Raw genomic sequence first — 16,912 nt, 5'->3', positions numbered from 1 at the left:
CTCTTCAGGACCAAACCAGGAAGCCTGGCCTCTCTGGAACCTGGACCCAGATGTGAGTTCCTCAGGGGGCAGTCCATGTGTGACCCCATTGAGTTTACGTCTGGACGTCAACCGGGGGATGAAGGGTGAGAACACAAAGAGTCTAGTCTCCTTTGATGAAGGGTGAGAACACAAAGAGTCTAGTCTCCTTTGATGAAGGGTGAGAACACAAAGAGTCTAGTCTCCTTTGATGAAGGGTGAGAACACAAAGAGTCTAATCTATGTTGATGAAGGGTGAGAACACAAAGAGTCTAGTCTCCTTTGATGAAGGGTGAGAACACAAAGAGTCTAGTCTCCTTTGATGAAGGGTGAGAACACAAAGAGTCTAGTCTCCTTTGATGAAGGGTGAGAACACAAAGAGTCTAGTCTACGTTGATGAAGGGTGAGAACACAAAGAGTCTAGTCTCCTTTGATGAAGGGTGAGAACACAAAGAGTCTAGTCTATGTTGATGAAGGGTGAGAACACAAAGAGTTTAGTCTCCTTTGATGAAGGGTGAGAACACAAAGAGTTTAGTCTCCTTTGATGATGGAACAAGGACGTTTCCTTTAAATGTTCATCTGTTACATCCCTTTAGTTCAGATCAGGGTTGTGGGGGGGCTGGAACCAGTACCGCCAGGAAGGAGAGCTTAGTAGACTTGAACCGGGACCAGGTGATCTGACCTGGACTTGAACCCGGGACCTGGTGGTCTGACCTGGACTAGAACCCGGGACTTGGTGATCTGACCTGGACTTGAACCCGGGACTTGGTGATCTGACCTGGACTTGAACCCGGGACCTGGTGGTCTGACCTGGACTTGAACCCGGGACCTGGTGGTCTGACCTGGACTTGAACCCGGGACTTGGTGATCTGACCTGGACTTGAACCCGGGACTTGGTGATCTGACCTGGACTTGAACCCGGGACCTGGTGGTCTGACCTGGACTTGAACCCGGGACTTGGTGATCTGACCTGGACTTGAACCCGGGACCTGGTGGTCTGACCTGGACTTGAACCCGGGACCTGGTGGTCTGACCTGGACTTGAACCCGGGACCTGGTTAGGGTTAGGACACAACTTATTTTTAAAGAGCAGATCACATTTTCAACAAATGAATCTCATCCATGAGAAAATCTGAGGGAGAGAAGTGATCAACACCAAGAGGTTCTAACACAGTGGAGGTGTTTGTGCAGGGACGTCCAGCAGGTTCTCCCCGGAGGCTCCGCCCCCCAGCAGCAACATCTGGACTCTGTGTTCACGGTGAGAACGAGTCTCCTTCAACACTTCAGTGTGGCAACAAGAGACTGGATGTGAAGTGGACCAGATCAGTCTGACCTCCTTCCTGCTTCCAGTCTTCACTGGGGCCTGAAGCGGGTTCTGCTGGAGAACCACAGGAAGTGTGACTGGTTCTAGCCCTGAAGACCCCCAACCCTCCACTCACACCTCCACCCGTCGTCAAACTGAACTCTAGATGTTTGTCTGTTCCAGCTGCTGGAGGCCAACATGGGGACGTTCATGAAGGAGGAGCTGAAGAAGATGCAGCAGCTGCTGGGGCCAGATTACCCAGCATGCCCCGGGAGCGAGGGGGAGGACGAGGACGGAGAGCGGAGGAGCAGCAGAGACTGTCTCCTGAGGATCACGCTGGACTTCCTGAGGAGGATGAAGCAGGAGGAGCTGGCGGGGCGTCTGAGGACCAGTAAGACGTCTTCCTCTGTCCTCCTCATGACGACCCGGCGAACACTGTAATCTGCCACTCCAACCCTAGAGACCCCCTCCAACCCCCCCCCCATCACCAGGGGACGCTGCCTCCCTACAGTCCTCACAGAGACACAAGTAAGGTAGTTCCTGATTGCCAGGAGGACAACAGAACCATCCAGGCCCACCAGGAGGAGGAGGACAACAAGTCCTCTCTCCCTTTACCATGATAGGCCTCAGCCCAGGGCCCAAGAGACCCACACCAGCCCACCCCCATAAGATGACCACGAGGCCCAGGGCAGACCTGGACCCACCGTGTCCCAGACGCTCCAATAAGACACTAAACTTTACCTTCTGTTTTTGTCTTCAGGAACGTCTGCTGCAGTCTGCCAGAAGAAAGTGAAAGGTGCCCTGAAGAAGAGGTTCCAGGTGGTGTTTGAGGGGGTCTCTAGAGCCGGAGAGCCCACCCTCCTGAAGCAGATCTACACAGAGCTCCTCATCACAGAGGGGGGGACTTCCGGGGTCAATGAGGAACATGAGGTCAGACAGATTGAAGCAGCATCCAGGAGAGCAGACAGAGCAGAAACCAGCATCAGACCAGGAGACCTCTTTAAAGCCTCACCTGGAAGCTCTCCACCAATCAGAACAGTGCTGACAAAGGGAGTGGCTGGCATTGGGAAAACAGTCCTGACACACAAGTTCACTGTGGACTGGGCTGAAGACCAAAGCAACCAGGACGTCCACTTCACATTCCCATTCACCTTCAGAGAGCTGAATGTGCTGAAGGACAGGAAGTTCAGCTTGGTGGGACTCGTTCATCACTTCTTCACTCAAACCAAAGAAGCAGGACTCTGCAGCTTTGAAGACCTCCAGGTGGTCTTCATCTTTGACGGTCTGGATGAGTGTCGCCTCCCTCTGGACTTCCAGCACACTGAGATCCTGACTGATGTGACAGAGTCCACCTCAGTGGATGTGCTGCTGACAAACCTCATCAGGGGGAAACTGCTTCCCTCTGCTCGCCTCTGGATCACCACACGACCTGCAGCAGCCAATCACATCCCTCCTGACTGTGTCGGCATGGTGACGGAGGTGCGAGGGTTCACTGACCCACAGAAGGAGGTCTACTTCAGGAGGAGGTTCAGAGAGGAGCAGCAGGCCAGCAGGATCATCTCCCACATCAAGACCTCACGAAGCCTCCACATCATGTGCCACATCCCAGTCTTCTGCTGGATCACTGCTACGGTTCTGGAGGAGGTGTTGAAGAGCAGAGAGGGAGGAGAGCTGCCCAAGACCATGACCCAGATGTACATCCACCACCTGGTGGTCCAGGCCAAAGTCAAGAAGGTCAAGTATGATGGAGGATCTTCCACAGATCCACACTGGAGTCCAGAGAACAGGAAGATGATGGAGTCTCTGGGAAAACTGGCTTTTGAGGAGCTGCAGAAAGGAAACCTGATCTTCTATGAACCCGACCTTACAGAGTGTGGCATCGATCTCAGAGCAGCCTCAGTGTACTCAGGAATGTTCACACAGGTCTTTAGGGAGGAGCAAGGCCTGTACCAGGACAAGGTCTTCTGCTTCATCCATCTGAGCCTCCAGGAGTTTCTGGCTGCTCTTCATGTCCATCAGACCTTCATCAAGTCTGGAATCAACCTGCTGGAGAAGAAACAACGACCCTGGTGGTCCAAAGTGTTGAAGAAGGACGTTCATCTCCAGCATCTCCATCAGAGAGCAGTGGACGAGGCCTTGAAGAGTCCAAATGGACACCTGGACTTGTTCCTCCGCTTCCTCCTGGGTCTTTCACTGCAGACCAATCAGAGTCTCCTCCGAGGTCTGCTGACACAGACAGGAAGTAGCTCACAGACCAATCAGGAAACAGTCCAGTACATCAAGGAGAAGCTGAGTGAGAGTGTGTCTGCAGAGAGAAGCATCAATCTGTTCCACTGTCTGAATGAACTGAACGATGGTTCTCTGGTGGAGGAGATCCAACAGTCCCTGAGATCAGGACGTCTGTCCACTGATGGACTGTCTCCGGCTCAGTGGTCAGCTCTGGTCTTCATCTTACTGTCGTCACAAGAAGATCTGAAGGAGTTTGTCCTGGAGAAGTACTGTGCTTCAGAGGAGACTCTTCTGAAGCTGCTGCCAGTGGTCCAAGCCTCCAGCAAAGCTGTGTACGTGGTTCAGGAACCAAGATGTAGAACTGGGTCCATGAAGAACATTGACCTGGTTCTCATTGTTGGTTCTCCTCCAGGTTGAGCGGCTGTGGTCTGTCAGAGAGAAGCTGTGGAGCTCTGTCCTCAGTCCTCAGCTCTCAGTCCTCCAGTCTCACACATCTGGACCTGAGTTTCAACAACCTGCAGGATTCAGGACTGGAACTTCTGTTTCACTCGGCAAAGGACCAAACCCCCAGATTGGAAAATCTCAGGTTTCAAAAATATGTGCCAACAATGTGTTCCACTAACATTTCATCATTCTAGTGTGGAGATCAGTCAGGACTTCACAGTAGCTAGCTAGGATTGGTTCCGCGGTCCTGAAACATCAGTCATGAAAACGAAACCAGCTCAAAACGATTGGCGCCTTCGTCCTCGTGGGATTTATGTGTCTGAAGAGAATTTGTTTACATCCCACATACTTTAGACCCGTGTTGCATTATTATCCGTCAAGCATCAGTTTGAGCTCCAGTGTGGAACCGATCAGAACCATCATTGTGTTCTGTAGGTTGATTGGTTATGAGGATGGTTGTGGTTATGGTTAGGGTTAGGGTTAGGGTTAGGGTTAGGGTTAGGGTTATGGTTATGTTTAGGGTTAGGGTTAGGGTTATGGTTATGGTTATGGTTAAGGGTTAGGGTTAGCAAAGCGATCTCAGTAGCTCCCCCACCCGTCCCGTCAGACTGGCCAGTTTGGTGTAGGGAGCTAAAGGCAAGGCAGTGGCCGGCGCACGTCTTGTACAAAACTTCCCTCTTCCGGAGCCACTTCATCAAATCTACTCCCGTCTGTCACTCTCCATGATCCCATCGGTGTCTTACTGAGATGATCCTTCGTCTCGAGGTTTCCTTTATTCTTCATCCATGAGGTCCGGTAGCAAGTTCTGATTTAAGATTGAAGAACGTCGTGTGTCTTTATTTGTGCTGCAGCGTTTTGAGTCCCACTACATTTCCAGGACATGGTCGGTTGTGCACCTCGGGGTCATTGAGTGTTTCACCATTTACCACAAGACACTCTCACCCTCCAGGACTCATCAAGCCCCGGAGGAGGTGCTGTGGCCAATTTGTAAAAACATTTTTTTATTTGATTTGTTTATTTGTTTAGGGTTCCTATGATCTTTTCCATCTGTTATTGATCAGTCTAGTTTTTGATGGAGAACAACGTCCCCCATTAAATCAGCAAGGATCATTTATACTTACCGTTAAGTTCCCCTGGTTCCACCAGGCAGGGTTGAGAATCGTCTTCCTCCTCGTGTTTTAAACACTTCCTGTCCAGCCCAGTCGGGACCAGCCCCGTCTCTCCGGTGTCTTCCCTCCTGGACGGGCTAGGACCTTCAGGACCAGCCCAGATCCACTCTGCCTTCCCAACCCCTGGAAGCCCCAGACAAGAGAGAGGATCTAAAGACCTCCCCCTCCGCTGGACTGGTTAATTGGTTTATTGGTTGGCTACTGCGAGGTGCAGTCACTGCAGGTCTGGTTGCACTTAATGAGCTGGTTCAACGCCCTGTGGAGGATCTCCACATCTCCCCATCCCCTAAGTACGAAGACAAGGGAGGCAGAACTGAGGGCAATGAAGCCTTTTTGGGCTAACCACCTCACCCCCCTGCCGGTTCGGGCATCTGCCCTACCCCCCCTCTCCGCCCATTTAACTCCGGGAGGAGGGGCGAGGAGAGCGAAACACCCCCCAAGCAAAGTCCAACTATGGCAACTGGTTAGGGTTAGGATCAGGATAGGGTGTAAACCCAACCATCCTAACCAACGAAGTTAGGTTTAGACCTTAAGGTTCTGAAGTTGTGACGATGCCGCCGCCCAGAGGGAGGAGAGAAGAAGACCAGGGAAGAGGAAGAGATGAGGGGCTGCTAGGGTTAGGGCTAGGACTAGGGTTAACCTTAACCCTAACCCTTATCCACAACCCTTAACCCCAACCCTAGCCCCAACCCCAACCCCAACCCCAACCCTAACTCTAACTCTAACTCTAACTCTAACTCCAACCCCAACCCCAACCCCAACCCTAACCCTAACCCCAACCCCAACTCTAACTCTAACTCTAACTCTAACTCTAACTCCAACCCCAACCCCAACCCCAACCCCAACCCCAACCCCAACCCCAACTCTAACTCTAACTCTAACTCTAACTCTAACTCTAACTCTAACTCTAACCCCAACCCCAACCCCAACCCTAACCCTAACCCCAACCCCAACTCTAACTCTAACTCTAACTCTAACTCTAACTCCAACCCCAACCCCAACCCCAACCCTAACCCTAACCCCAACCCCAACTCTAACTCTAACTCTAACTCTAACTCTAACTCCAACCCCAACCCCAACCCCAACCCCAACCCCAACCCCAACCCCAACTCTAACTCTAACTCTAACTCTAACTCTAACTCTAACTCTAACTCCAACCCCAACCCCAACCCCAACCCCAACCCCAACCCCAACCCCAACTCTAACTCTAACTCTAACTCTAACTCTAACTCTAACTCTAACTCTAACCCCAACCCTAACCCCAACCCCAACCCTAACCCTTACCCGAGCCCAACCCTAAGATTCAGGATTTGACTTAATGTCTCTGGGTTGTTGTCCTCCAGGTTGAGCAGCTGTGGTCTGTCTTGGAGAAGCTGTGGACCTCTGTCCTCCGTCCTCGGCTCTCAGTCCTCCAGTCTCACACATCTGGACCTGAGTAACAACGACCTGCAGGATTCAGGACTGGAGCTTCTGTCTTCTGGACTGAAGAGTCCTCACTGTAGACTGGAGGTCCTCAGGTCAGGACCAGCTGCTGCTTCAGCAGGGTGATGTTGTGGAGGATCTTCCTCCTTCCTGGTGGACTTGACGCCATGTTTGTCCCTCCAGACTGTCAGGGTGTATGGTCTCAGAGCAAGGCTGTGCCTCTCTGGTCCCAGCTCTGAGATCCAGGTCCTCCCGTCTGAGAGAGCTGGACCTGGACTACAACCATCCAGGAGACTCGGGGGTGGAGAAGCTGTCCTCTGTGGTGGAGGACCCAACCTGCACACTGGACACCCTCAGGTATGGTCACTCTCAGGTCTGGACACCCTCAGGTCTGGACACCGTCAGGTATGGTCACTCTCAGGTATGGTCACTCTCAGGTATGGACACCCTCAGGTATGGTCACTCTCAGGTATGGTCACTCTCAGGTATGGTCACTCTCAGGTATGGACACCCTCAGGTCTGGACACTCTCAGGTATGGTCACTCTCAGGTATGGTCACTCTCAGGTATGGACACCCTCAGGTATGGTCACTCTCAGGTATGGTCACCCTCAGGTCTGGACATCCTCAGGTCGGGACACTCTCAGGTATGGACACTCTCAGGTATGGTCACTCTCAGGTATGGTCACTCTCAGGTCTGGACATCCTCAGGTCGGGACACTCTCAGGTATGGACACCCTCAGGTATGGTCACTCTCAGGTATGGTCACTCTCAGGTCTGGACATCCTCAGGTCGGGACACTCTCAGGTATGGACACCCTCAGGTATGGACGCTCTCAGGTATGGACACTCTCAGGTCGGGACACCCTCAGGTATGGACGCTCTCAGGTATGGACACTTTTAATAAACTAATAAAATAAAAGCTTCATGCAGGACAATAGAGTCCACAGAGAGTCGTTGTCCTGGACACTGAGGAGACCCTGAGACTCCACAGCAGACCTGCTGCCCCCCTTGTCCCTGGAAGAACCAGGTCCTCCGTCAGGGCTGCTACTTGTCTGGAACTTGTCTGGTGCTTGTCTGGTGCTTGTCTGGTATTTGTCTGGAACTTGTCTGGTACTTGTCTGGTACTTGTCTGGTACTTGTCTGGAACTTGTCTGGTACTTGTCTGGTACTTGTCTGGTGCTTGTCTGGTACTTGTCTGGTATTTGTCTGGAACTTGTCTGGTACTTGTCTGGTACTTGTCTGGTACTTGTCTGGTGCTTGTCTGGTACTTGTCTGGTACTTGGTTGGTGCTTGTCTGGTGCTTGTCTGGTACTTGTCTGGTACTTGTCTGGTGCTTGTCTGGTACTTGTCTGGAACTTGTCTGGTACTTGTCTGGTACTTGTCTGGTACTTGGTTGGTGCTTGTCTGGTACTTGTCTGGGACTTGTCTGGTACTTGTCTGGTACTTGTCTGGTGCTTGTCTGGTACTTGTCTGGAACTTGTCTGGTACTTGTCTGGTACTTGTCTGGAACTTGTCTGGTACTTGTCTGGTACTTGTCTGGAACTTGTCTGGTACTTGTCTGGTACTTGTCTGGAACTTGTCTGGAACTTGTCTGGTACTTGTCTGGTACTTGTCTGGAACTTGTCTGGTACTTGTCTGGTACTTGTCTGGTACTTGGTTGGTGCTTGTCTGGTACTTGTCTGGTACTTGTCTGGTACTTGGTTGGTGCTTGTCTGGTGCTTGTCTGGTACTTGTCTGGTACTTGGTTGGTGCTTGTCTGGTACTTGTCTGGTACTTGTCTGGTACTTGGTTGGTGCTTGTCTGGTGCTTGTCTGGTACTTGTCTGGTGCTTGTCTGGTACTTGTCTGGTGCTTGTCTGGTACTTGTCTGGTACTTGTCTGGTACTTGTCTGGTGCTTGTCTGGAACTTGTCTGGTACTTGTCTGGTGCTTGTCTGGTACTTGGTTGGTGCTTGTCTGGTGCTTGTCTGGTACTTGTCTGGTACTTGTCTGGTACTTGGTTGGTGCTTGTCTGGTGCTTGTCTGGAACTTGTCTGGTACTTGTCTGGTACTTGGTTGGTGCTTGTCTGGTACTTGTCTGGTACTTGTCTGGTGCTTGTCTGGAACTTGTCTGGTACTTGTCTGGTGCTTGTCTGGTACTTGTCTGGTGCTTTTCTGGTACTTGTCTGGTGCTTGTCTGGTACTTGGTTGGTTCTGGTCTGACCCTGACAAGGAACCGGTGGTTTTTCCGTCGACAAGGAGAAAATTGAGAATCACGTCAAAGTGTCGCCATAAAACATCGGTTGGTCACTGCCTCCATTATCTAGAACCATACAAGCTTTAATGAGAACCTGGAGAACGAGGCACCGTGGTTCACTGGTCAGACTCTCGCCTCCACCATGAGACCTGCTTCAGGAACCGGTTCAGGAACTGGCCCCGTCACGAAGTCTTTCCACGTGTTCCCTTTGTTTCCAACACAAACTCTTGTCTATTGAATTTCCCACCGACGTACGAAGACGTTGACCAAACTAGGCTCTTGAGTCTTTTCAACATGTTGGGATCTGGTGAGGTTCTGCTGGTGCCGGTTCCAGACCGCAGGTCCAGGAAGTTCCGGGTCTTGTCCTCGGTCCACCGCTGCCTTGCTCCCATTGGGAACTCAGGAACATGAATGCAGACGCTGGTTTACGTTTCCTGTGGTGTCGACAAATCAGAACAGTTTGAGGGTCCAAACTGGACCTGGAACCAGAAGGGGCCGGCCTTGCTCTGTACAGAGGGACACTTTGTTCCCCTCATGACCGACTGTTGTCCTCCAGGTTGAGCAGCTGTGGTCTGTCTTGGAGAAGCTGTGGACCTCTGTCCTCCGTCCTCGGCTCTCAGTCCTCCAGTCTCACACATCTGGACCTGAGTAACAACGACCTGCAGGATTCAGGACTGGAGCTTCTGTCTTCTGGACTGAAGAGTCCTCACTGTAGACTGGAGGTCCTCAGGTCAGGACCAGCTGCTGCTTCAGCAGGGTGATGTTGTGGAGGATCTTCCTCCTTCCTGGTGGACTTGACGCCATGTTTGTCCCTCCAGACTGTCAGGGTGTATGGTCTCAGAGCAAGGCTGTGCCTCTCTGGTCCCAGCTCTGAGATCCAGGTCCTCCCGTCTGAGAGAGCTGGACCTGGACTACAACCATCCAGGAGACTCGGGGGTGGAGAAGCTGTCCTCTGTGGTGGAGGACCCAACCTGCACACTGGACACCCTCAGGTATGGTCACTCTCAGGTATGGACACTCAGGTATGGTCACTCTCAGGTATGGACACCCTCAGGTATGGACACTCTCAGGTATGGACACTCAGGTATGGACATTCAGGTATGACACTCTCAGGTATGGACACTCAGGTATGGACACCCTCAGGTATGGTCACTCTCAGGTATGACACTCTCAGGTATGGACACTCAGGTATGGACACTCAGGTATGGACACCCTCAGGTATGGTCACTCTCAGGTATGACACTCTCAGGTATGGACACTCAGGTATGGACACTCAGGTATGGACACTCAGGTATGGACACCCTCAGGTATGGTCACTCTCAGGTATGACACTCTCAGGTATGGACACTCAGGTATGGACACTCAGGTATGGACACTCAGGTATGGACACCCTCAGGTGACTTGTGAGTATTTTATATATACACAAAATCAATTTACCCCCAAAATATAAACCAGACAACAAACACAACAACCACAAACAAACAAAAGGAAACAAAAACAATTTGTTGACGTCAACATGCCTTGTAATTGTTTGTATTTGTCGTGTCGCATTATACATGTTGTCCTATTATTGTTTACATCATTTCTATATTGTGGTTTTATTGATTTGTCATCAATGAAACATGGAAATTAGTCGACACGTGACGTTGGAGCTCAAAGTCAATGCTGTTGGACGTCTTTTGTGTAAATGGCCAGAAGGGGGCGGAGCCACGTGAAGCCGGGCCTCCGGCGCCACGTGGCTCCGCCCCCTGACTGTGATTGGTCCTGCAGGGCACAGCGGGGGGCGGAGTGCTGGCTGCAGCCCGGACTGAGGAAGTGTGAGTTCCCGAGACGCGTCCAGACGTGGGGGGGGGGACGTCCCCGGGACATGACGTGGGGGGGACGTCCCCGGGACGTGACGTGTCGGGGGGATGTCCCCGGGACGTGACGTGTCGGGGGGACGTCCCCGGGACGTTACGTGGGGGGGACGTCCCCGGGACGTTACGTGGGGGGGGACGTCCCCGGGACGTGACGTGGGGGGGACGTCCCCGGGACGTGACGTGTCGGGGGGACGTCCCCGGGACGTGACGTGTCGGGGGGACGTCCCCGGGACGTTACGTGGGGGGGACGTCCCCGGGACGTTACGTGGGGGGGACGTCCCCGGGACGTGACGTGTCGGGGGGCCGTCCCCGGGACGTGACGTGGGGGGGGACGTCCCCGGGACGTGACGTGTCGGGGGGATGTCCCCGGGACGTTACGTGGGGGGGACGTCCCCGGGACGTGACGTGTCGGGGGGACGTCCCCGGGACGTGACGTGGGGGGGACGTCCCCGGGACGTGACGTGTCGGGGGGACGTCCCCGGGACGTGACGTGTCGGGGGGACGTCCCCGGGACGTTACGTGGGGGGGACGTCCCCGGGACGTGACGTGTCGGGGGGACGTCCCCGGGACGTGACGTGGGGGGGACGTCCCCGGGACGTGACGTGTCGGGGGGACGTCCCCGGGACGTGACGTGTCGGGGGGACGTCCCCGGGACGTGACATGGGGGGGACGTCCCCGGGACGTGACGTGTCGGGGGGACGTACCCGGGACGTGACGTGTCGGGGACGTCCCCCCCACGTAACGTCCCGGGGACGTCCCCCCCACGTATCGTCCCGGGGACGTCCCCCCGACACGTCACGTCCCCGGGACGATACGTGTCGGGGGGATGTGACGTGTCTCCTGTCCGTCCCCCTCAGACTCCCGCCGGATGCAGCTGGACCTGGACTCCCTGAACCGGAAGCTCAAGGTGTCGGACGGCGGCGACACGGTGACCTTCGTGCTGGAGAGCCAGCCCTACCCCGACCATACCGACCGCTTCGACTTCTGGACGCAGCTGCTGTGCGGCGGCGTGCTGAGTGGGCGGAGCTACTGGGAGGTGCAGTGGAGCGGCGAGGTCTACGTGGCGGCGACGTACCGGGGGGTCCGGAGGAGGGGCGACCGGAACCAGTGTCTGTTTGGACTCAACCGCCAGTCCTGGAGCCTCAAGTGCTCCGGGGACGGGTTTTCTGTCAGACACAACAACAGGGTGATCCCCATCTGCTCCTCCACCTCCACCTCCTCCACCTCCCCCTCCTCCACCTCCCCCTCCCCCCCCCTCCCCCTCCTCCACCTCCCCCCCCTCCGGTAGGGTCGGGGTGTATGTGGACCTTCCTGCCGGCTCCCTGTCCTTCTTCAGAGTTTCCTCCTCCACCTCCTCCACCTCCTCCTCCACCTCCTCCTCCTCCACCTCCTCCACCTCCACCTCCTCCTCCACCACCTCCCTGCTCCACCTCCACACCTTCTCCACCTCCTTCACGGAGCCTCTGGCTGCTGGATTTGGATTTGGCTTCACGCCGTCCGGTTCTTCTGTGCGTCTGTGTCGTCTCTAAGAAAGACCTGTGTGTGTGTGTGTGTGTGTGTGTGTGTGTGTGTGTGTGTGTGTGTGTGTGTGTGAGAGAGAGAGAGAGAGAGAGAGAGAGAGAGAGAGAGAGAGAGAGAGACTGTACCCACCATGTAACTCACAATCAGCCAATTATAAAAAGACAGTGGCCTCACTCATTTCCTCCCTCTCTCGCCCTCCATGTCTCTCTCTCTCTCTCTCTCTCTCTGTGTGTTGGGTTAGCTCTCTCTCTCTGTTGGGTTAGCTCTCTCTCTGTCTCTCTGTCTCTCTCTCTCTCTCTCTCTCTCTTGTCTTTTTATCTTCTTCACTGGACCCCCCCCCCCCCCCCCCCACTGCACAACCTGATTGTTTTTGATATTTGATCATAAAGCAAATTAAACAAAGGAACATCAAAGCCAAAAGGAGGACGTCAACATCTGGAGAGGCTGAGAGTCGATGAGCCAGTTGTTGTAACTGACCTCCACCTGGTGGAGAGACCAGGGAACTGCAGCCTCTTCCTGGACCATCGACGGGGAACCAAGGTTCTTCCTGGACCATTGACGGGGAACCAAGGTTCTTCCTGGACCATTGACGGGGAACCAAGGTTCTTCCTGGACCATCGACGGGGAACCAAGGTTCTTCCTGGACCATTGACGGGGAACCAAGGTTCTTCCTGGACCATTGACGGGGAACCAAGGTTCTTCCTGGACCATTGACGGGGAACCAAGGTTCTTCCTGGACCATCGACGGGGAACCAAGGTTCTTCCTGGACCATCGACGGGGAACCAAGGTTCTTCCTGGACCATTGACGGGGAACCAAGGTTCTTCCTGGACCATTGACGGGGAACCAAGGTTCTTCCTGGACCATTGACGGGGAACCAAGGTTCTTCCTGGACCATCGACGGGGAACCAAGGTTCTTCCTGGACCATTGACGGGGAACCAAGGTTCTTCCTGGACCATTGACGGGGAACCAAGGTTCTTCCTGGACCATCGACGGGGAACCAAGGTTCTTCCTGGACCATTGACGGGGAACCAAGGTTCTTCTTGGACCATCGACGGGGAACCAAGGTTCTTCCTGGACCATTGACGGGGAACCAAGGTTCTTCCTGGACCATTGACGGGGAACCAAGGTTCTTCTTGGACCATCGACGGGGAACCAAGGTTCTTCCTGGACCATTGACGGGGAACCAAGGTTCTTCCTGGACCATCGGCGGGGAACCAACAACACTGACAGTCAGTAACTCTTTCTGAAGTGTACAACAACAAAAACAAAGACTGAACTTCACACAAACATGGAGGAAATACAGTTCAAAGTACAAACATGGAGGAAATACAGTTCAAAGTACAAACATGGAGGAAATACAGTTAAAATACAAACAATAACTTAGGTACAGTATTTTCCATTACTTCAACCATTATGTGCATTTATAAGTCGATATTGTCACAGAATTGTTCACATACAAGTTTCCTGCAGGAAATGCAGTGGAGGAATTACCCACAATGCTTTGCCTCAAACACCCTGAGGTTGAACTGCAGTTCCGCTTTTCCACCAGGAGGCGGCAGTGTGGAGCCACTGAGCTGGATTTAACCCAGACCTTCTGAACTGGGCTACACCAACACACAATAAAAGCCCCACGCTTCCTGTCCGGGTTCCTGCAAAATAAAGTCTCTGTTTTACTTTGTTTGTTTGTTTGTTTTGTCAGATGCAGTTGTTCTCTACAGTAAAAGTCGATACCCGGGTCGAACTGTGTGATGAGATACTCGATGGTACAGAGTTACAACATGAACCTGAGCTGTACTGCACTGTACTACACTGTACTACACTGTACTGCACTGTACTGCACTGTACTACACTGTACTGCACTGTGCTGCACCGTACTGCACTTACTACACTGTACTGCACTGTACTACACTGTGCTACACTGTGCTACACTGTACTGCACTGTACTGCACCGTACTGCACTTACTACACTCTACTGCACTGTACTGCACTGTACTGCACTTACTACACTGCACTGTACTACACTGTACTGCACCGTACTGCACTGTACCACACTGCACTGCACTGCGCTGCACTGTACTGCACTGTACTGCACTTGCTACACTGCACTGTACTACACTGTACTGCACCGTACTGCACTGTACTACACTGCACTACACTGTACTGCACCGTACTGCACCGTGCTTCACTGTACTGCACTGTACTTCACTGTACTTCACTGTACTGCACCGTACTGCACCGTACTGCACCGTACTGTACCGTACTACACCATACTGAGCCGCACTCCACCCTACTGCACCGTACTGAGCCGTACTGCACCGTACTACACTCTACTGCGCCGTGGAAGCAAGGCGGTACAGTGACGTGTCTCTGCTCCTTCAGGCTCAAACTGACTGCAGAATGAGAAACAACGTCGTTCATTAATATTTCAGTTTGGTTACAGTCCTGCTGTAAATCACTGTGTGTGTGTGTGTGTGTGTGTGTGTGTGTGTGTGGTCTTCAGGGTTGCCTTGCCCTCTCCCAGTGTCACAGCCTCATTTCACACCAACATTTATTTATATTTCAGAAAATCGTTCTGAACAGGAAGCCCTGACTGACCGGTGGCCCCGCCCACTGACCACCTGACTGACCGGTGGCCCCGCCCACTGACCACCTGACTGACCAACGGACTGACTGACCAACTGACCAGCCCTTTATTGTCGACAGTTTCTCCTTCATGTCTTCAAAGGTCTCAATGACTTTGACACTTTGATGATTCACTTTGATGATTCACTTCTTTATTCAGCAGAAGCCATTTTGTGGGTCAGAGCGGTGGAGGGTAGAGGGTCAGGGCGGCGGAGGGTAGAGGGTCTGAGCGGTGGAGGGTAGAGGGTCTGAGCGGTGGAGGGTAGAGGGTAGAGGGTCTGAGCGGTGGAGGGTAGAGGGTCAGGGCGGCGGAGGGTAGAGGGTCAGGGCGGTGGCGCTAGCAGCTCGGGACCAGCGTGTTGCTCAGCGCCAGTACGGTGGGTTGTTCCCGTCGGAGTTGGTGTCCTGGTCTCTGGTGTTCTGGTCTCTGGTGTCCTGGTCTCTGGTGGATGAAGAATTGAACCGACAGTCACTTTAGTCCACCAGTGATCACTCAAATGCTCACATATGGTCATAAAAGCCATCAGTCCCAAAAAGTAACAAATCTGTCCCATACAAAGTGGAAGAGAGACGCCTGATGGAGATCAAGGAAGATCAAAGGAGATCACGTCTGTTGCCATGGAGATGCTCAGTGTTTCACAGTGATGTAGCTATCTGACAGGCTAGTTCGCATCGACATGAGCCAATGGCTAACATGCTAGTGATGCTACCTCGGTTCCACAAACAAACATGGGGTTGGCGAGGGTCTGTGCTCTACCGAGTGTAGCTCTAGGTTTGTTTTTTTTAAAGACGACAAACTAAAAAAAAGTTTTTAAGTCTTTGACATGACCAAATGGAACTGATCTTCAAAATACAGCAAACTGCTGGAAAACGGCTCAACGCCGCCCCCGAGTGTCCAGCAGTGGTACTACCGAATGTACTTGTGTCGTGTACATTTTCACAATATCAGAGTCCAGGAGAAATAATAGATTCTCACCCCTGAGTCTGTTCTACCGCTGGTCTGGGTGTGAAACCTGAACGACGACAACCAAGAACAACAAGTTATTTACAAACACAATATAGTAAATAAAGTAACAACAGTTATTTATTAACACAATATAGTAAATAAAGTAACAACGGTTATTTATTAACACAATATAGTAAATAAAGTAACAACAGTTATTTATTAACACAATATAGTAAATAAAGTAATTTTAGAATCACTTTCATGATTTTACTTTGATTTATTAATTACTTAAAACCTAGAACATCATTTGGGAAAAGTTTTTAGGTAAACAAAAAAAAAACAACATAATAATAATAATAGAATTAGTAATACTAACAATACAAAAACAGAACCAGGTTTTCCTCCACTACATTGTAACGTCTCAGTTTTTTCTTTAACCCTAACGAACCCTAATCTAACCCATCCCTAACTAACATAATTAACCTAGCTAACCTAACCTAACTTAACCTAACTAACCTAACCTATCCCATCCCTAACTAACATAATTAACCTAACTAACCTAACCTAACCTAACTAACCTAACCTATCCCATCCCTAACTAACATAATTAACCTAACTAACCTAACCTAACTTAACCTAACTAACCGAACCTAACCCATCCCTAACTAACATAATTAACCTAACTAACCTAACCTAACCCATCCCTAACTAACATAATTAACCTAACTAACCTAACCCATCCCTAACTAACATAACTAACCTAACCCTAACCTAACTAACCTAACCCATCTCTAACTAACTTAATTAACCTAACCCGAACCTAACTAACCTACCCTAACCCATCCCTAACTAACATAATTAACCAAACTATCCTAACCTAACTAAGCCAACCCATCCCTAACTAACAAAATTAACCTAGCTAACCTAACCTAACTAACCTAACCCATCCCTAACTAACATAATTAACCTAATCCTAAACTAACTAACCTAACTCATCCCTAACTAACATACGCAACCTACCCCTAACCTAACCCATCCCTAACTAACCTAGCAAACCCAACCCAAACTAACCTAGCCCTAAACTAACTCACTCCAAACCCTAACCAAACTAACCTAACTCAAACTAACCCTAGCTAACCTAAC

At 51.8% G+C, this 16,912-nt stretch overlaps 1 protein-coding gene across 1 annotated transcript in view; it reads left to right on the top strand.

Moving 5' to 3' along the window:
• LOC308143118 (NACHT, LRR and PYD domains-containing protein 3-like) overlaps positions 1-12,948 on the top strand; it is a 16,171-nt gene extending 3,223 nt beyond the window's left edge. Inside the window, 12 exon segments of the mRNA XM_080513815.1 lie at positions 9-125; positions 1,209-1,275; positions 1,504-1,711; positions 2,081-3,881; positions 3,962-4,135; positions 6,506-6,679; positions 6,768-6,941; positions 9,375-9,548; positions 9,637-9,810; positions 10,589-10,635; positions 11,535-11,917; positions 11,919-12,948. Coding sequence (XP_080369941.1) covers positions 9-125; positions 1,209-1,275; positions 1,504-1,711; positions 2,081-3,881; positions 3,962-4,135; positions 6,506-6,679; positions 6,768-6,941; positions 9,375-9,548; positions 9,637-9,810; positions 10,589-10,635; positions 11,535-11,917; positions 11,919-12,206 — 3,781 coding nt within the window. The 3' untranslated portion in view covers positions 12,207-12,948.
• The last annotated feature ends 3,964 nt before the right edge of the window (positions 12,949-16,912 follow it).

This window comes from Blennius ocellaris (assembly GCF_963422515.1).
Source record: "Blennius ocellaris genome assembly, chromosome: 18".
NCBI lineage: Eukaryota > Metazoa > Chordata > Actinopteri > Blenniiformes > Blenniidae > Blennius > Blennius ocellaris.
This window is presented reverse-complemented; position numbering and strand designations above follow the sequence as displayed.